Raw genomic sequence first — 22310 nt, forward strand, 5'->3', positions numbered from 1 at the left:
TCGTCAATTATATCTTTAGTCTTCTCAGCCTTCACGGCACGCTTGTCAAGTTAAATTTCATTCACTATGTGCAGTGAGTGGAATCAAACAGTAGCCGGAGGGGGAGGGGTGGGATCCCGCTCATCATTGCCGTCGGTAGATCTGAGGTCGGCTTTGCACGGCGAGCCTTGGCGAAAACAAATTTGGGTCGACAATTGACATTATAGAGATTGCGATGTTCCATACATGCTGCGTGGACCGTGCGTTTATACGGCGTTCAAAACGGCGTTCAATATTGCTCGGTTCCAATCTGGATTGCGCTCATTCGTCACGAAGGAGAACAAGACGACTGGAACAAAGGCTAACATCTGATCTGATCACTAGAGGGCGACGCGCGTGAAATTTAATGGTCATCGGGTCTTATTTCTACTTCAATACAGCATACTTTTGATTTTGACTAAAACCAAGGTTAACATGCGGGTTAAAATTAATTGTGTTTCAACGCTTCCCAAATATTATGGTTGCCAAAAACATAATATGTGACCGTACACTACGAATGAGCCGTAAATGTCCTCAATTGTATTCTGAGTTACAGTGTAAAATGGGCATGAAGGTCATATTCATAGGTATTTCAATTTGGTGCTACGTGTATCTCATTAAATGAGGTACACGTAGCACCAAATTGAGGTACCTATGAATACGACCTTCATGCCCATTTTACACTGTAACTCAGAATACAATTGAGGACATTTACGGCTCATTCGTGGTGTACGGTCACATATTTTGGTAGATGAAGGAAAACTGCACCCATCTTGACTCTAATTTCAAAATGAGATTTTTTCGTCGTGAAAATTTGGCGTTAGCGAGTTGCATGACCTGTCGTGACGCCGTAAAAATCAGGTGTTGTAGGAAGCGATATCGCCAATTTTGAGGTCGCCATTGGATTAACACATAATCATGAAATCTTCACAAACAATTCTAAATTTGTTATGTGGTGTCAAAGCAAAATTATCTTACTCTAAAACCGTCGGGGTACGACAGTGTACCACACTGCAAGTATGTTAATTTTCCATTTGTAATTGCTAACCGTGTATTTTGAATGGGGCTGTCAGCCCTGTATCTTCGCCAGCCTCGTACGTCACGTGTTGCGCTTCCTACGCCGCCTGGTAAAAATGTCAATTTCAACGTGAACCGTGCTTATTAGGTGTGTGTTTGTTGGCAAAAAGGCAAATCACTATCTAATTTTAAATACGACAAATCTCACACGCATTTCAATAGACAATCTGTACGTATTGTCTAGGATACATATTATAGAATCGTGAATTCCACTCGCCCTTCCCATAATGCATTCAACTTCCTGGTTATATTAACTGCATTGAGAAGATATTGCAGATCACAAAACTAGAGTAACGACGCCGCAGTTGACAGGGCTAGTGCATAAGTAAGACATAACGTAGAACCACATGGCTTCAAATAAGCCTGCCATAAAGCCCTATGGTAGAACAACATGTCATCTAACATATCTTACAGGTTGAAGTTCACGGTTGTCTTCATCATTTTTCTTCTGTCAGAAAATGGTAAGTGATTCTTTTGGGGGCTGTCATTTTCTTCGAAAGGGGGTGTGTCATGAATATAATGGGGGGTCATAGAATTTTGAGACCCAAAATAGTAGGGGGTACAATTTTAAGACCCAAAATAGGGGGGTTATAGAATTATTAAGGGATGTTACTTCATTCCGCTTACGATCGAAATTTTAACGCGCTCCGCACACTTACTTATCTAAAAACTTCAAGTTTTGTCGCGCTCCGCGCCTTAGTGCCGGAAATGAATAATTTGTCTAGAGTCTGTGTAAGCGGAAGGGGCATAAAAATGTTCAATCCAAGATAGGGGGGGGGGGGCGTAAAAAAAATTCGCCCGCGATAGGGGGGTCATAAAAATTGACTTCGGTCACCGACATATCCATGACCCCCCCTCCCCTGCCGAAGAAAATGACATCCCCTCTGTAGAGAATAATTGTAAACACATTGCAGATGATTGCACATTATTTATTTTTGTTCGTCACTAATTAAGATTTAATAGTTTATTATGCTTGTACATCTGAAATAAATACCCTAGTGGATGCAAAGCTGCACTTTTACCAAAGGTAGTTGACATCATGGGCAACGCAAAAATGACTGAAAGCAATTGAACCGGAGTAATACATGGTCAAATTTTAAACTTGCTCATTCCTGACGTTGCAAATTGATACTTTTATGCACGAAGACACGAATACGAACACACATACAAATATGGCACCATGAAAGGTCGGGTAAGGTGTCAAAGATGTTCGTAACTTCAAATACTACTTGTATTTCACATAATGGTAAAATGTCATGCATTTTCGTCGTATCTACCTACAGCACTTATTTCGACATAACTATTACAAAAAGTCATTTCCATATCCATAAAAAAAATCACTGCTGTCTGATGCAGACCATGGTCTGATGGGATCATAGCAGTTGGCCCGTTTCCGGTATTTCGTGACCTTGCTAGAGGGCGTTTTTACTCTCTTCAACAGGATTCCTACACTAACGACACCATATTATGTAGTAACCTCAATACAAGGGTAGAGTGAATTATTCATACAAATATTAAAGGCACGACGTTTGAACACCTTTTTCAGACGCATCCTGCGTATCCTCAGTTCGCCACAAATGCCTTTTAGAGAATTTATTGAGTAACTACGGACCTACAAGTACTAGGCCGGTGAAGGAATACAACGACACGGTGGTGGTGTATTTGTATATGTTTACTAATCAAGTAATCGATCTGGTAAGTTATTAATATCCTGTGACATTTTATAAACTTGAAACACGAACGCTTGAAACCGGTATCGAACCAAGGAATTTAAATATCACACAAATTGTGTAATTACTTTTTGACCTTATCTCAAAAGCAAAATAACTACTATCAGCGAGTGAAATTAAGAGTATAGAAGGTAATCAAGCAAGCAAATGGACAACTTTCAAACCACAATGCAAACAAATATGCCGGTTTTTTTGTGAATGGTCCAAAAAGTTTAAAGGGTCAAAGTTAGGGCTTATTGCATTTAGGTTAAGATTATTATAGTTATGATTAGGGTTAGTGTTAGGGACATGGTCAGGTTGGGGTGGGGTCAATGTTAGGATTGGTGTTAGTGTTAATGTTAGGTTTACGATTAAGTTTAGCGTTAGGTTGAGGTTTAAGGTTAGGATGAGGGCTTAGGTTATTTGTTAGGTTTAGGATAATAATTAATATGATTAGTGTTTACAACAATTCTTATTGGGTTTCAGAACTGAATGACCTTTCGTCACCCTCTACACTACACTCATAGAAATGAATTGTTCGCCTTGTTGGCGCAATTCAAAAGGAGTAAGTTTGGACAACTCAAAAATAGAGTAAAAGTTGCCAAAACAAAATTCATTTTAGTTAAAAAAAAAAAAAAAATGCTGAAAAAGCTCAAAAAGTTCCGTCAACTAATCAACTTTGTTGGCATTACTTAAAAGTTGATGTAAGTCGTTGCGTCAACTTTTAAGTAATGCCAACTTCTGAATTCAAGTTCAGAGAACTTAGAAAAATAAACAAGGTTCAAAGAACCAATTAGTTGAGTTATTGTAACTCAACATGTAAGTTGATGTAACTAGTTCGTATTAAGTTACTGGTACTTATTGTTTTGAGTTACTCCAATTTGGTACTTTGTTACTTAATTCACGTAATTGGATCATTGTCTGCACAATTAGCAGTATTCAAATATTTATTTTTGTAATCAGTGCAAAATTTTGTATACTATAGCACACCTATAGAAAATTATGCTAACCTAGGCTATTTTCATTTTCTGAGTTGTAACAACTCAATAAAGTAAGTGCAAATGAGTGCGACCAACATAATGATATCGAGTCAGCGTTACTCAAAATTGTACGCGTTGGCATTACTCGGAAAGTTGACGCAACGACTTACATCAACTTACTGAGTAATGCCAACGAACAATTTCTATGAGTGTATAATTGTTAAAATTTTGAGAACAAAGCACAAAAAAAGGTTCAAGCATATTATTAGTTATGTAATCACCCTATTATTTCTGATTAATCCCTCTAATTTGACTCATTATCATGTGTTCTTGTGCAAAGATTGGTGAATAAATATGTTTAAACCATTTTTTTGTACTTTTTTCTCAAAATTGCCAAAAAAAAGACTGACTTAGGCAGTAAGCGTATAGGTTGACGAAATGGTCGCATCCCTGAAAACAAGCTTCGTCACGACGATTAAGTGTGTTTTGTTGTTATAGTACGTAGTCGTAGTAAAAAGTGTTATTATGCTATACCTATTCAAAAATGGGGTGAAGCTTATGATATATATATTTCTTAAACACTCGAGAATGTTCCTGCAATTTTATTGGTTCTTACCCGTGTGATATGACACGATATCACCCTGGTCAGCGCGTGTGCATCGACGCGATACGCGTACTCGCTATTTGAACCAATCGGAGGCGCATAGCAACAACGGGACTGACCGATTTTAAGCCCTGGGTATAATTCCTTGCAAAATGTAGGATTTAATTTGATTAAAATTTGTAATACTTATGATATTTTTATTTGAATTGAAGTGTTTAAGAATGAGAATAAAGGTATTGTTTTTAGCCGCTGTCGTGCATCTATCGTCTCATATAACACGGGCGACATCATTATTTTTCGCCTCGTTGTTTTACTTAAAATAATGATGTCGCCCGTGTTATATGAGACGATAGATGCACTCCAGCGGTTAAAAACAATACCTTTATTCTCTATATATTCGTATATTTTGTTGCAGAATGAAAATGACCAGCTTCTTAAAATTAGTGCCACGCTAGAACTGGTAAGAGTCATATTGACGGGGTCATAGTAAAATAACATGCAAAAATATTAGTCCTAAAATCTATCGTGTTGCATGTAGGTCAAAAGAGGTTTGAAATATTTTTGTAATAGAAGATCACTCTAAATCAATACCCTGGCTACACATTCAATATTGATATTACAAATGCATGCCAGGTACACACGCCACTGATACTTCCAGTCTTTGAAGTACACTTTAAATGGCAGGTCTATAGCAAAAACAAGTTTATCTCTATTCGAAGAGAATAATTATTACATTACAAGTTGACACCTGTTGCATTTTTTCGTGCGTATTTCTCCTGAAAAAGGAGAAATTGTGTGGGTAAAGTTCAGCCTCGTACGTGTTCTTCCCCCGTTTGAAGCGTACGTGTTCTCCCCCCGTTTGACTGATGACGTAGGTAAATGAAGCGGGCACTTTTATCGTGCTCTCATCATACAATCACAATCACTTTGACAAGTTTGACATTAGCAACAATGAGTTGTACTATCACTTACCATTAACAATGCTGCATAACAATATGCACACTATTGTTCTCTTTTGGGAACAAAGCCCACACTGTATTGTTACTATTGCGTTTGCTTTGTAATATATTTCATCCAACTGAAACTATAGCATTGCAATACAGGCAAATCAGATACTTGAGTTTGTGGACTTAACACGGTTTATTGCTAGTCTCAGATGGAATAAGCTCAAATTATGTATTATTTTTTAGGCCTAATATTTCTCATGATATTGATATACATGAATTGCAATATCACAATTGTCTAATATATAAAAAAATAAGCGGCTGATGTTATCCATATGTTTAAAAACCATGAAATTTGTAATACTTAATTTGGAATTTTTTTCTGTGAACAACAACAGTATACGTTCTGTCCATTGAGAGCGTTTAGTCCCTTTTCTCACAGCGGGCACATCTCATTTCATGACGTCACCGTTTTTCTAGGCCAAATCTGTCTCGTTCGAAGGAACTCACCGCTTAAGTTGGTTTTTGCGGAATATCAATTTTAAACGTCTTATTTTCTTAAAAAAGGAGTCATTTTCATTGTCCTCATAATATTAGCTTGCCAATCATATGATGTTGTTTTTGCTATAGACCTGCCCTTTAATTGAAATCACGTTCCTGATTGATCGCAATATTAATTACATGTCAGCCAAAGAATTGTAATTGCATGCTGTCGATCACAATTTAAACACGTAGAGAGGTCTAATGGTTTATAATGTCTTGCTTGTTTGTTCTTCGGTCAGGATTGCGTTAACTGCACACAATAAGAACAAATGGCCATTAGTACTAGTTATTCTTTCTATATGGTCTAGTCTGTACTTAAAATTGCAGCATTATTTAATTTCTAAAAATTGCTATGAATGTTGGAAAATGAAAATATAATCTCCATCAAAATAATATATTTTACGTAAGGCTCTTTATTTTCCTAGACACTTGACACGGTGCGCATGGTGGGAAATTTGTATTAGATCCTGTGTCATATACTGGGGTACCCAAAAAGGTGGTTTTGTTACATTTTGATGTGCAGCTTGGATTTCAAAACACTGTCTCTTGAGCATTCCTTCACTTTACTTAGAAGATTCAATTAGGTCTTTAATTGAGACTAAATTATTCTATATTACTCGTGTTTTTCTCCTGTTTTAAAATGTGACGTGTCATGTCAAAATCAGACACTTTTGGGCAGGTTATAAATTTTGAGGTTTTTACATATGTTAAATATAGAGATATTTTGCTCCATAACGCCATTTTCCCCAATGAAATCGGACATTCCTAAGCGAAGATATTGAGTTCGTAAGTTATGGTAATATAAAACTGGAAATTGAGATATCGGCCTTTAAAAATATTATTGACAATGTTGAGAGTTGGTATTACCTTGAAAAATGTCTCAAAAAATACAAGATGCCAGTTAAATTCCGGTCTGAAACTATCAGACAATATTTTTAACATTAATAACATCACAAATTCGCAACAAACCCAAATTGTGAAAAATCACCCGGGCAGATTTTTGGCTATTTCTCCATTTACGATCCTGCCCAAAGGTGTCTGCTTTTGACATGACACGTCACAAATAATCTTTAATTATTTTCTTATGACGTTTGGCATGAAATGTGCCAAGGGTGGTTGATCTAAAACACCATTAAAAATTTGAATCTAGTAAAAAATGTCTAAATGAACTCCCAGACATCTAAACCAAGTAAATAAATACAGAAGGTCATTTAAAAGACTAATATATGCTCAGAATGATTGTAAATGTGGAAAAAAGAGGTGGGGTTAAATCCCACCTACTTAGCCCGCACTCTCTCATTTGTTAACCGATTTCCATTAAAAAGGTATCAAAATGCTCAGGTGGATGAACCCCTTCAAATGAGACGTGTAGGTAAAATGTTTGAAACATTTCTTTCTTTCTTTTACTATGTAACACAAAGGTATCCCAGTTTGTGACACAGGACCATTATCATGATTATTGGAATATCTCCATGATAACGTTGATAAAGTATCCTATGTTACTCTAAAATGCATAGCAACACAAATTGCAATATCCTGTATAGAATTAGATTCCCTTTGTTGACAGCCGACATATCTAGTCCGAGCAATGTGTATGTTCGGGATAATTGGATTTCATTCTTGCTAGTATTTTAAGGATGTTTCCGGGGGAGGGGGGGTCACTACCATTGTGGCCTGTTCACCATCCGCGATAATCAACTTTTGAAAAGCACCCTAAACAAGGATTTAACCCGTGCTAACACGCAACCCTAAACAGGTAACACGCGCCTGTTTTCACACCCTAAACAGGGATTTTATTCTTTGCATCAAATTTCATACCCTAAATTTCATTTCCGCGTATTAGCCATTGCAATTTTGATACCCTTTTTCCGATTTTTCATGTTTTTGACACCCTAAACACGATACGCGCGTATCGTGCCTACCCACGAAAAACTACCCTTTTTAAGCATTTTTATTATCGCGAATGGTGTACAGGCCACAATGTGCAGATGGGAGTGACCCCCGGGGATGTTTCTTTCGCAATATGTTCGTTAGGGCAGACATTTGCAGCAGGATATCATCATAAGCAAAGCGAAGTGCATTGTAACTTGCATTTTATGCTTACTTTGCATTAGGTTTGAAACAGGGATCCCGAATAGGTTGCAATTGGATTTGATTGTCCATGTCAGATGTGAAACCATTTTTTGTCATTTCCAGTCTATTCACGAGAGTTGACTTCAAGTGACTTTTGACCTCAGTGCGTGACCTTGAACACCACTATTACATAAAAGTATCATTGTATCATTATATTTTCAGAATAAAGTTAATGAGCATCAAGAAACACTGATGATTTACCTTAATAAACATTATTTATTAGATACAGAATCATATTCAAAAAAGGAAACAGTTCAAACCACCAAACGCTAAAATTGGCATATATTTACAACCAGTGGTCAATTTTGTCTCGACATTTCGAGCCGGGGAAACTCCCCCCCCCCTCCGGATCAGGTAAGCCTCTGAAGGTTCTCTTGCCAAGTATTTGACATGCCAACTTGAAGTTTGGTTGCAGTTATGATTTGAACCCAAAATCTTTATATTGTTGCCACACCCAACCCCACACGTACTGACTCGTGTTGACAAGAACAACCTAATGGCGATATGCAGTCACCAGCTATCAGAGATCAACCAACTTTCATCCGTTTTTTGTTTTCAATATTTTTTCAGCAATGGACCGACGAGTTTCTTACATGGAACACGACTGAGTACCCTGGAATAACCACATTGTATGTTCCTATTGCAAAGATTTGGCTTCCAGATGTATATCTGTTTGAAAGGTACATTGTATACGACTCACAATATACCCCATACCCCATGAAAAAGGTTTTATTATGAAAACCAATATATAGACGAGAATCCAACGAGCCAACTGATGGTCAGAATTCAGTCGGCCATTACTGGGTCCCCGCTGCACCAATCTGGTACGGTGTTGTGGCTGCCCATTGGGTGGATTAAAGCCGCTTAAAAAACAATCTTATATTGTATTGTGTTGTAAACTTTCGTCATTCTATTGCCTACGTATAACACGGGTGATGGAATGCAGTTTAAAATCCCCGTCAAGGCCGCATCATTTCACATTTTAGGTGGGATGGACTCGACGGGGACCCAGCTATGGCTGCCATTGAGGTGTAGGAATGCGTGAAATTGGATTCGTCTATAATGAACAAGATGCGCTTTCAAAATTAGGAAGAGTACATGATCCGAACCACAGCCTATATTGCAGTATGTAATGATTTTAAGGGCAAACAATAGAAATAGCTTTCTTATTTCTGCTTCAAAGTTGCAACTCCTCTTGGGTTAATGGGCAATGTTATTATGACCATGATAAATATATATTAATTGTTCAAAGTGATTTTTATTTAAAATAAATTCTTTTGTCTTTTGCTTTCAAGAGTACAATCTGATGACAGTGATAATACCCGACCATTGATATCACCTGATGGTAAGGTTCTTTGGTCTTTTCAAACTTACCTCACCACATCCTGCAAAATCAACCCTCGCTTCTTTCCATTTGATACTCACAAATGCACTCTAACCTTCGGCTCCTGGTCGTACGATCATACAAAAATGGACATCCATATCCGTTTGAATCGCCCTCCTCGTTTGTTTTACACGGACACCGGAGTGTGGAACTTAACCGCGGTTCATATGAGACGTTACAATAAGATTGTTGACGGGTACGTGGGAGAGTATCCCCATATAGAGGTATCCCTGATGTTAACTCGCCGTTCATTGTTCTATGTTCTGGTTATAATTGTACCGTCTACATTGCTGTCCTTGGTTAGTCTGATGGTTTTCATACTGCCAGCGGAATCGGGAGAGAAGGTATCATTGGGGATAACCAACTTCTTAGCATTGGTACTGGTTCAGCAACTAACTGGAGAATTCATGCCACCTGCATCTGACCAGTTTCCAATAATTATATGTGAGTATTTTGTCAAAATATTCTCTTATTACTTTCCCCAACATTAATTCACTAGGAGACAAAAAACAGTGATCGGTTGAAAATCCGCGAAAATCTATAATCCAACACAAAAGAGTTTTCAACCGGTCACAGATTTTTCGCAAAAAATGTCTCCTAGTAATTAAAGGCTTGGTTAGTTTGTCAAGACTTAGCAGAAAAAACTGAGAGTTAAAAGGTTGCCCCGCAGGGCTACAAGGAAACAATTAGCGCCCAAATACAATAGTGATCAATCTTAACTATAAATTATCCCCCGATAGAGGGCAGGGTCTCAGGAATGAGAAAAGGGGTGAAATAAAAAGGACGGGCTGTCAATAACTTAAGGTTATTCACGCATTGCTTTCTTTCCCTGCGGCGCCAATATAAAATTTATATTTCGACTGCTTTAGTTACAAGTCCTCACTATAGGAGTTTCCGGCTTCAGCCCTACCGGGCTTGCGACGACCTTGATGTTTTTGTTGATACTGGGCCCCAGCCCGTCAAGGGCTTAAAAACATCAAGGCCGCAAGCCCGAGAGGGCTGAGGCCGGAAACTCATATTGTGAGGACATGCAACAAATGGAGTTTCACTATATATTGGCCCCGCAGGGCAAGAAAGCAATTATACGTAACCTTAATGTAACTGATGTAACAGATGGCGTCAATGTGTAGGCAATTCCAGTAGAGAAAATAACCTATATATAGTAGGTACTGTGTGCTTACATACCTTAATTCTGTATGTCTCTGTAGAATACAATTAGAAATTGTAAAAACAAGTTTTTGTGATGAATTAAATTCTTTTGAATAGTTGAATTGCCTATAAAATAAATTCCTCTGCGTTAAATGATTGGACAGCTCCAATATACACAAAGTAATACTTTATTTCTGAAACAATCGGTTTCATTCTATTTATTATACAGCTTATTACTTCACTCCAATGATAGTGACAGGGTGCCTGTCTGTCATTTCGGGTGTCATCACGGCTTACTTTCAATATCAGCACTTGTCAAACGACGACGTACCAACATGGCTATTGAAAATCCATCAGATAATTGTACCAAAGAAGCGTAGCCGGAACGAACATGATATTTTACAGACAAATGAGCCAAACCAAAATGATATAAGTGTTAAATTGGCAAACGAATTAAAAGAAGGTGACGAAAACGATGCAGAGCAAGAAGGCGACACAATAGATAATGCTGGAGATAATGAGGATCACGCAAACTTAAACGGGAAAGACGTTGCTTTAATGGTAAATAGATGTCTGATGGTAGTTTGTTTACTAATAACACTCATGTCTACGATAATAACTGTTAGTTTGTTTGCAATCGAAGAATGAATCGAATATGAACGGTTCAAGTTGCACATTGGAAAAAGAGCGCATGCATGATTTACACAAATTTGATGCATTTTGAATAATTTTGGTCAGTATAAAGACCAACCAGCCAAACTGGTTGAATCTGATAATTAAGAAAAAAAGTTGTCTTCAGTTTCATTTGAGATGAAAAAACACACATTTCCAAAATGGACTTGGGCTCTTTTCATATTCAAATGAATAGCCATTTATCATTGATTTTTTAAAGGTTGAAAATAACATAAATTGCTGCTAAATTTATTTAAACTGAGTAATCATGACAATGACGTTGTGGGTGTCAAACTCAAATGATAAATATCCGGTCATTTGAAACTCTGTAGTTAACTTTTTATTTCTCATATAATACAGTTATTTACAATAGTTAAGTTTTTGAAGCAACAAAGTAAGCAAGATTAAAGTTACTTTAAACTCTTGTTACAAAACATTTGCTAACATGGCACTAAATCCTCTAATCATTTGTATCCACAGAGATACCAAAAATGTTCTTTGATAATAATTATTTAAACAAGATATTCCTGAAAAAAATTGGTGTCATATCAATTTACAATGTAATTATTATTTGAATGTAATGTTAAAGATGGAATTGCATGAGAAGTTTTGCACTGCAGCACTGACAGGAACATTTAGTGTGGTCCTCTCGCTATTCCGAAGGTCCGCCATTCCGAAGATTCGCTATTCCGAAGGTTCGCTTTTCCGAATGTGTACTTTTACCATTCGCTATTCCGAATGTAATTAAAGATTCGCTATTCTCTATTCCTAAGGTTCTCTATTCCGAAAATTCCCAAAACACAAACAGGTTCTCTATTTCGAAAACAGAAAGGTTCTCTATTCCGAATATGAAAAAAGGTTCTCTATTCCGAATATTCAAATATGGGTTCTCTATTCCGAAAACGAATAAAGGTTATTTATTCCGAAACAAGTCACCGTGTTCTCTACTCCGAATATGAAAAAAGGTTCTCTATTCCGAATATGTTATATGCAGTGGAATCCGTAACATCATGGCTAACCGAAAAACTTTACGTGGTTTCTTTTAGGGCCTTTTCCTCCGTCATCAAACACATCATTCAAAAATTGTATTATACGTGTAAGATATGAATCGAGTGTATATCATAATTTCCTTCGTAGAGCAATTAGTTATTGTGCGATATGAAATGATGGGAGAACCATTATAGACTAATAGCTCGTAACAACGCTTGAAGACCCACTTGGTGATTTGTTCATCGGGAGGATCGTAAAAGTCTTCAAAATTCAGACTTGAGCCCCTTTGTTAGTGTCATAGATGTGCTAACATAGCCTGTTAGTGGTTAAGCTGAAAGCATTTTACATAGAGCTTTAATACTGCTGTTTTCTTCGGTTCTTTTTTTGTTTGTTTTGTTTTCATTTCATTTCAAAAATACCAAATGACAATTTGACTGACTAATCTTTCACTTTTAGGCAATAATAAAGGAAGATGAAACTCTGGGTGAAACTTGGTCCCAGATGTGTACATTACGTTATCATACTTATATTGATTATGTTCACTTGAAAATGGTCATCATCAGGCTGCCTAGCTCTTATAAATATCATTCAAACTTTTTGAACTTGATTAACTATGAACTAAATTTTTCCCGCGACACCAAATCCTATCCGCCTCAATGTACACGCTTATCATGTTTATATTGATTATGTTCACTTGAAAATAGTCATCACCAGGCTGCCTAGCTCCTATAAATATCATTCAAACATTTTGAACTTGATTAACTATGAACTAAAATTTTTCCCGCGACACACGCATTGCCGGCTACTTATTCCCAATGATAGATTTTCAAGAGTGCTTCTCCTTCAACTGTGTTATTATGATTACGCTCATTGCCTTGCACCAAATATAACTCCTCATCGCGCCAAAATACATCCCAATCCCAAGTTGCACGGCCAGTGAGAGAACTTTCAAACTTGACGAATTTCGTCCTTCCAATTTGTATATTGTATTCTCAGCCGCATATTCATCTTCACTGGTAACGTCGTAGAATTGCCTGTTATTCGCTGCGATAAGAAATGTGTCGTCTTGTACCTGGGAATGACAATATGTTTTATTTAATTATTGATAATTATATTTTATGTTTGCGGGGTGTATAGGGGGTGTGTGTGTTTGTGTGTAGGGATGAGAATACACGTCAAAATCGGCTTCACAGAAGCATGAGGGTATTGTTTTACAAGTTCTAAATGGCTTCAAATTGCTTTGTTATTAAAGAAACAAGAATAAATGTAATAAAAACAGTGCTGAATGGAAATTGGCAATCAAGTTGATCATCATGCAGTTATTGTTACCTACTATACCCACAACACAGACATGACAGACGCACTCACAATATGTAATTGATCTCTACTGGTAGCGCTGTGTTGTAGGTATAGGACGGCAACTAGTTAGGTATATTAAGACCTATGATTTTAGTACTTACTCTATAGTGAGATTACTTATTCTTTTTAATGTGTCTGCATTTTTAACCCGATACAAGTTTCGGTAACGGGGGACCGTACATTTGTGTGAGAAATGAAAACCCAAAATCTTGTCCAAAGTCCCGTGCAAATTCAACGCTAATTTTACCTCACTTAACCGGCCTGGGTTTGCCGCAGCTGGAAGACGAATGTCGCGAAACTGTTTCTGTCAATCAAGCTTGATCGTTACTCTTTATGCCAGTCTATAATTCATTAGCATAGTCATTATAATAACGGGGGAACCGCCTTGATAAGTAAAATAACAGGAGATCGCATGAAACTCAAGTCAGAGAGAGCCTAAACCAGTGTAAAGCCAACCGGAAATGGTAACCATGGCAGTCATGTGGCCCATTCTAGGCGCTAATTGGCTGTGACTGTGGTAGATGGAACTAGTTAACACTGGGTTATTGTTGGCACTTGACAAACAGCACTTAAACCCGGTAAGTGTTAGTTGTAAAGGTCATACATAACGACACTATGTTATGTTGCTTTTGCGTGACAGATGTTAGGAAAAATCACTAGAGGTCTTTGGTGACATGGTTTGGACCTTGGGTAGCTTTCGTGTGATATCAATGCTGAAAAGCCGCTGAAAGGCCACCTCCGTTCTCCGACTATAATACCCCACCACCCCTCACGGGCGTTACAATTGACAGGCCTATGTGCCGGAGGACACATCAATCGGCAAACATGTCAGTGTCTACTTCGCCATTAGCCGAAGCAGAAGGGCTATAGTGTGCGATTGGGCTAGGCATCGGTTAGTAAGGTATCTCCAGAAACTAGTTGTGTCATGGGGGGGGGGGGGAGACTTCAATCAAATAAATCAATTCAAGTATATGTGTAATTTAATTTGTCTAAGTTCAAGATTGTCTAAAATGTTTACCTTAAATACGGTTGACTCAACAAAGCACCCAGTAACCGTCAAAGTTTGGTGGGCATCAAACTCGCCGTTCCCAGCATTCCAAATGCAAATAAGTATGGCATGGTCACAGCTTGATTCATCATGGAAACGAGTAATTACTGTGTAGTGTGATCCTCCATGTTCAAAATAATCGATACTATTAGCACCACCACCAGAATCAGTTCCGGGTAGATTCTGAACTTTTTCCCAAGAGGGTTCTAAATAAATTGGCAACGATAAAAACGGTGATGTGTTAATATTACATCTTGGACACGGTTGTTTAAAACTAAACATCATGTACAACCCAATTTTAGGTTTAAACAGCTTAAAGGGGTATTATGATAATGTACACAGATGCTTTTGAGCCATTTTCAACTTTAATTTCGCCTTATTTACAACATTATTCACTTTCACAGACATTTTTAAAGCTTTTTGGGATATAAAATGTATCTATTTGTAACGAGATTGGCGGCGCTATTTAGCTACTGGAAATTACTCTTTCATGCTTTTAATACAAATAATTCCTTTAATTTTTTGATGAAATATGTTTATAAAATTTCTTTGTTGCTTGTTTCACCTATTCCACCTGTTTTAATGGCAGTATTGATTAACTACCCCTTGCAAATGAAGAAATATGATTTATGACAAATAGCGCCACCTATAGTTTGCATTTACTTAATAATGAAGCCAATTCTATACACATCAAACAACCGTGTGGAACATTATTTTGTATCTCGTCGGAATAATGGAAATTCGTTTGAACGCAGAGACGAATAATCTTCAGTCAACAAAGTGTTAAGATACCTTAATAATGAACGCCAAATGGTTTAATGTGAGGTATCAAGCTTGGAAGTGTTGCTTGGGCGAAAACAAGTCAAAGATAGCCGACGTCTTACCAGGATCGGGGGACTCAGGAATTTCAATTCTAGGCCAAATGATAAGGTCGCGTGGTTACTTCATAAGGACATAATGACATTTAAACACGGAATGAACCCACAAGACCTTGTTTTTGGTGTAATTAAATGTCATCGGGTGCCTTATGTGGTACCCACATGACCATTCTTTCTTCTGAGTTCCCCATACGTTAGGGGACCTTTCTTCCATTCTGCACATCCATGAATCATTCTCCCACCACTATTTTACCGATACCTTGGAGAAACCTATTAAACCATAAGGTGACCATTGTAAAGACATGACTAAAGTTTTTCCGCCATTCCATTCAATCGGCTTTCCGTCTTTCTATTGTTAGCACTAAAATAAGCGCATGATGTCAACATTGGGGACGTACACCTTTCATCCCATTGATTAGCCTCACAGCAGCAGATAGGTGTATCCCATCATGCTCTGCAGTACCACAGTAGAACTGCATATGCCATAGAAAGTGTACACAAAATCCCTCACTTCAACTTTCAATTACTCGCTTATATCAGGGGAGTTAAGACTTTGGTTTGAAAAAATATGATCTCCAAAGTCTTGTGACTAACTATCCATGGCTCTCAATATCTAAGCCGCTCTTACTTATGTTTTGTATGTATTTGCTATGGAGCAAGCAGATGCATGATGGAATACTCCCTTCAGCTGCTGTGGATTAGCCTAATCTTAATCATTTCACTGATGCAAAGAGCATTGCCATTTATATTTGTTATTTTGTTATTTATAACATTCGGCCGAAGCCGGGCTAATCCCAATAGTGCTCAGAGGCTACTAAATTTAAGGGACGCCATCCGGATATGACGGGACAGGGATATGGGAAGAGGTCCGATTTTAGATGCAGGAGGAAAACCGGAGCACCCGGAGGAAAACCTGCGAGGACGAGCATGGATCGGCAACCAAACTCACATGTGGCGCCGCGGGGAATTGAACCCGGGCCACAGTGGTGAGAAGCGAGTGAGAAGACCACTACACTAACCCGCCCTCATATTAGTGCGTAATATGAAATTGACAGGATGTTCAACTTTGCCGAATTCTTCTATGTTGCAATACTTTTGTTTAGTGTACTTTCTACTGTAAAATGTCATATGTGACCATCCAGCACAACTGAGCCCTGAAGTCGCCAATCATCATTTTTGAGATATTCAACCAAAATATTCTGCTTGGGAAATTAGCTTTAAAATGATGTATATCATGTCTATAGTACTTGACATTGAAGTAGTGAAAAATCAATAAACCAGTCAATAAATCCTTTGTTTCCTATTGTTTATTGTTAAGTTCAATGGAGCATATCAATAGTGGCACTGGCGACATCCGGGCTCAGTTGTGGTGGATGGTCACATATCAGCGAGAGTCATAACAATAATAATTGGAACTACACCTTTAATAATAATAATAATAATAATAATAATAATAATAATAATAATAATAATAACAAAAATAAATTACATAATAACCATTTCAAATCACATACCGGTTCTGTAAACTGAGTTCCTCCAGGCTGCTCCACAGGCTTCACTGCTATCTCCGGTACAAGCCGAGTTACATTCTCCGTCACTACGAACTCCATAAACATCATAATCGGAATCTCCACATATGCAATACGACGCGCTTTGCATACCAGCAAACGGATGCCCTAGCTGGCGACACCAAGCGATGCAAGAGTCAATGGTTAGATCAGACGATGTGTAATTATCGCCCGTCATTGCACGGTCCTCCTCATCAAGGTAACATCCCATGTATTCTGTTGAAAAGACAAGAATTTCACAAATAGAGTGGGTTGTGCCTTTTCTGGACTGGGTACTAGTACTGAGTTCTCAAAGATCGAAGAATTCCTTCTAATGGCACCATGAACGCAATAGCCGTATCCCAACAAACACATAACGTTTTCAACATCATCCGCAAATGGTTAAAAAATATTGTCAGAAATCGTTTAAATGTCGGATTATATACAGGGTATAAAACCATTTCATAACATTAAAACACATTTTTGATAACCCGCTGCAAATATTCTAACATAATGTTATTTAAAAGGGCATTTCGTGATCCACAGCATCATCCCCCCCACTTTCTATAAAAAAAAAATTTTATATCACTGGAAACCTCTGGCTACATAATGTTTATGTACAAAAAATTTCTTGCAGATTAATTCGTTTAGCAAAGATATCGTGAAATTTGAATTTGGTTTTTTTATTTTTTAAATTTTTTATGTCGGGCATATCTAGGCATTAGCAGCTGAAATCTAGGAGATAACGCTGACGAAACTTCGGCCAGGCACAAGTGACCTGGTGAACGAAGGGGGTCGCCGTAGATAGCTGGTCGGGGTATTTTTACAGGACAGGCAAGTGAAGCCGACAATCGGGCGTTACCCTGATCGGAACCACCTGTAAACGAGGTCTTTCACATGGATCATCTGCCCCGCCATTACCAGATGAACCACAGGGGGAGCGGAGATTTTTTCCCCTTTTTTTTTTTTTGGGGGGGGGTCCTGCGGGGAATTGAACCCGGGACCTCTCGCACCAAAGGCAAAGACCTGGTATACCAGAACGAAATTACAACACATTGTCTATGGAACAATGTAATACTTTAGTACACATAATCATGCATAACTCGCAAACGCGAAGTCGGAATCAACTGACATTTTAGGAATAAGCTTTTTTCGTGGATATCTACTGAAAATGTCATAAAAAGAGGATGCTTCACAGTTTTTACACTTGTTTAAGGTTGAATCCAAAGCACCCAGTTCATTATATTTACATGATGATACAGATAGAGCATAGAAAGTGATTTGCCAAACTAATTGGTGTAATTCTTTGTCTATTCTATTATCATTTAAAAATGGTTAGCACGCTTTAGGGGAAGGGGTATGAACGTTTGGACAGTATTTTATTGTGGGACATTAGAGCACATCAGACATATCGAATTGCATTCTGAATACGAAGAATGTCCTGATGATATCAAATAATTTTGATTTTTGAAATTCGCAATGTAATACACATTTTATGGCAAATGATTAAAAATTGATATTTTTGATATTTAACAGTACTCGAAGTAAACTTTATAAATCTGATGATTTATACTTAAAGTGTATGTAGGTGGGATGAAAAGCCGACGATCAATTGAAAATTTTGACCTTTCGTATTGAAGATATGGATTCCCCCCCCCAACACCCAAAAAATTTGGTCTTTTGGGGAAAAAAATCCATATCTTCAATATGAAAGGTCAAAATTTTCAATTGATCGTCGGCTTTTTCCTCCCAGCTACATACACTTTAAAATATATCATTAGATTTATAAAATTTACTTTGAGGACTGTTATATCAAAATGTGAAAAATATCAAATTTTAATAATTTGTCATAAAATTTGTATTATATCGTGAATTTCAAAAATGAAAATTATTTGATATCAGAAAGAGATGCTTCGTATTCAGAATGCAATGCGATATGTCTGATGTGCTCTAATGTCACACAAAAAAATACTGTCGAAACGCTCAAAACGCTCATTCCAGATCCTTAAAAGCTATTGCATGTTTTTAATTTGCTTAAATCAAACAAACCAGCAAACATACCATAAGATTCCCCTCTTTTCCATAGTTCAGACGGCACACTAAATCCGCTACTTTGGCCTTTGAAAAACGGTATGGCAACATAAAGAACGTCATCAATGTCAAACATCGCTGATCTTGTCGCCCCTTTAGTATCGATTTCTTGAATTGTGTAAAATTGTGAATATCTGAAAATAATAATCCAAATAATTAATATTAAGCAATGAAGACAATGATGGAAGCCATATACAGGGTGTCCCAGAAAAAAATTACCGGGCGAATGACTTTGAACGCAAGTCGCGAAATAGACATCAGAATCCGAAAATCTAAACATCAGCGTGTAGTCCATCTTATTCTGCATATTATACGCCAATTTTACTGGAATCGGTTGACTGATTGCGAAGAAATGAGCGATTACATAACGCATACGTCAATTCACTTCATTCCAAGTGTGAAAGAAAGATCATGCAACACAATGCGAACTAGTGATTAACTGTCAATGGACTTCATATTTTGTTGTGTGAAATCCTTTTTGTTCTTTTTAAACAATCTGTTTCTTGCAAAACATTGAATTAGATTTTGTTCAAATTTGAAAACCTGCACGATATTGAAAGCGAAAGCTTGCATGTAAGATGATGCTCGGTACTTGTAAATATCTTTTTTCATTAATGTTGATATAAATGTTGCATAAAGAATTATTGCATAAAGAATTCCAGCTGGCTTAAAAAAATTCTCACATTTCTCGGATTATAAAATAGATAACGTGGACTAAATTTAATGAAATACACAAACTTTAGGAAGCGGTGAGCAAGTATGAAAAAAGCGCATGTTATTCAAACTTGGAATGAACTGCATTGATGCGCGCTTTATGTAATCGTTGATTTCTTCGCTACCAGTCAACCGAATCAAATACAATTTTCGTATGTGCTGCAGAATAAAATAGGCTATGCGCTACATTTTCAATTTTTGGATTCTGATGTCTATTTCTCGACTTACGTTCAAATATATATTCACTCGGTAATTTTTTCTGGGACACCCTGTATAGCAAACAATGTCGATTTTCCATATCACGGATGCCCAATTAAAAGTGACAAACACTTCACGAATATTGATCTGGAAATGCATAGGCGTAGATCCCGGGGATGGGTAAATCCTCCCAATATTTTGCCAGGGGGGTGGTCCATACAATCATTCCCCCATGTCGACACCTGTATGTGGGTTTTTGACCAAATTAACCTCATGTTTGGCAATTTAAGCCCCCAAAGTGCCAATTTTTGCCAGTTTCGACTTTTGCACCATATTTCACCAGTTTAGCTTCAATATGGCAAACGCATTCGTGCTCTTTTTAATATAAACTTAGCCTGTCGCCAAAAAGGCAATGGATTCCCTATACTTCAAGAATTTTTTTCAAACCTCATCCCCTCCAATATCAAAAAGAAATCTACGCCCCTGTGAAAATGTGATAATGATCATGCTGGGGGTATTGATGACTGCTGCTGATGCTGATGGTTGTGATTTTTAACCAAGGAGGGCATGGCGCATGTGTCACAAGAGCAAACGATTATGATCAAGCTACATAAATGACTTAAGGCAGGTTTGCTGTTATCTGTACCAACTAGGCCAATCAACCTAAGAAAAACAAGGGGTTAACAATATGAGACCATTTTATCAAAATTGGTGAATTGCTCATTTTTTCCACTTTTGGCATTTGAACTTTCCCCCTATAACTCACGAAATGTACACTATACTTTTTCTTATGACGAGAGAAAAATACAATGGTATGGTTTGTAGCAAGATTTGACCAAAGTTGAAATTTCACCCCCTGCATAAGCGGCCATTTTGGATTTATGCAAATTAGGCACTGTTCCACACTTGGATTTTTGGGGACTTTTGAGATGTCTTTGTGTTAGCTTTTGGTAGATGGACGCATTCTGTTGTAATTAGTGGTGGGTGGTTTCTTAATTTGATTGGCCTAAAGTTCGATGACCCCTCTGTCACATTCAGGGAGGTATTATAGTTAGTGTAGTCACCAGAGGGGGTTCCCATGCACCGAGTGCTTTTTTTTTCTAACTTACATTTTTGTAATCCTGAAGGTGTCTAGTAAATGAATTTTGATGTTCCCAAAATTAAATATTGTCCCATGGGGTTCATTTGGCGGCCATCTTGGATTCCGACAAAATTCAATGAAATTGACATAACTTTTGAACTAGACATCATAGGAAGACAAATGACCCCATTTTTCGGGATAATGTGGACATGAGCAATCAATTAAAAGGTTTATTTTCATGATTTAAACATGTTGGATACATTAAAATGCAAAATATTATGTCCCATGACATTCATTTGGCGGCCATCTTGGATTCCGACAAAATTCAATTAAATTGACATAACTTTTGAACTAGACATCATAGGAAGACAAATGACCCCATTTTTCGGGATAATGTGGACATGAGCAACCAATTAAAAGGGTTATTTTCATGATTTAAACATGTTGGATACATTAAAATGCAAAATATTATGTCCCATGGCGTTCATTTGGCGGCCATCTTGGATTCCGACAAAATTCAATGAAATTGACATAACTTTTGAACTAGACATCATAGGAAGACAGATGACCCAATTTTTCGGGATAATGTGGACATGAGCAATCAATTAAAAGGGTTATTTTCATGATTTAAACATGTTGGATACATTAAAATGCAAAATATTACTAAAAAAGTATCTTCAAGGCATACTCGTCTGTATATAATAGGAGCTCTTTTTGGTACATTGAGAAGGATATTTTGATGTTATTGATTTATTTACTATTTTCTCTTCTAGGTGCATGACTTAACTTATTATTAGCTAGAACTGGTGTTAGTGAACTAAAAATCGTAGCATAGTTATAGTGAAGTGGTGGATAATCATGCCAAAACGCAAGGGTGATAAAGGTACCGAGTCAGACTCACTGCAGAAACGTCCACCTGTAAATTGTATTTTACATGTGAGTGGTATTGAGCATCTAAATTATACACTGCTCAGTAACGTAAGGGGCTCCGCCACTGACAAGCTGGCTCAGCTACATGACATTTGCGACAAAAGACACATTGAACCTCATGATTCACCCTATCGCATGGATGATGTCTGTAATCACATTCCGGAGAGTCTTGCTGGTGTAGATTTATAAAGAAACAATTGGATATCATCGAGGCTGCTACCAAAACTTAACTGAAAATCAATATCGTTTGAAATGTAGTGC

The 22310-nt window shown here is 37.4% G+C and overlaps 2 protein-coding genes across 2 annotated transcripts in view; one reads left to right on the forward strand and one right to left on the reverse strand.

The window, feature by feature from the left end:
• The first annotated feature begins 2275 nt into the window (after nucleotides 1-2275).
• Nucleotides 2276-11189, forward strand: LOC140159981 (neuronal acetylcholine receptor subunit alpha-7-like). Its single transcript, XM_072183251.1, has 5 exons — nucleotides 2276-2287; nucleotides 4804-4848; nucleotides 8579-8688; nucleotides 9304-9836; nucleotides 10771-11189. The coding sequence occupies exons 1-5, from the start codon at nucleotides 2276-2278 to the stop codon at nucleotides 11187-11189; spliced, it is 1119 nt and encodes a 372-aa protein (XP_072039352.1).
• An 800-nt stretch (nucleotides 11190-11989) lies between these two features.
• LOC140159998 (uncharacterized) overlaps nucleotides 11990-22310 on the reverse strand; it is a 28611-nt gene continuing 18290 nt past the window's right edge. Inside the window, exons 10-14 of the mRNA XM_072183267.1 lie at nucleotides 19097-19260; nucleotides 17003-17272; nucleotides 14581-14816; nucleotides 13180-13275; nucleotides 11990-13141 (exon numbers count right to left, since the gene is read on the reverse strand). Of these exons, the coding sequence (XP_072039368.1) occupies nucleotides 13010-13141; nucleotides 13180-13275; nucleotides 14581-14816; nucleotides 17003-17272; nucleotides 19097-19260 (898 nt within the window). The 3' untranslated portion in view covers nucleotides 11990-13009. The remainder of the gene's footprint in view (nucleotides 13142-13179; nucleotides 13276-14580; nucleotides 14817-17002; nucleotides 17273-19096; nucleotides 19261-22310) is intronic.

The sequence above is a fragment of the Amphiura filiformis genome, chromosome 1 (genome assembly GCF_039555335.1).
Source record: "Amphiura filiformis chromosome 1, Afil_fr2py, whole genome shotgun sequence".
In the NCBI taxonomy this organism is placed as follows: Eukaryota; Metazoa; Echinodermata; class Ophiuroidea; order Amphilepidida; family Amphiuridae; genus Amphiura; species Amphiura filiformis.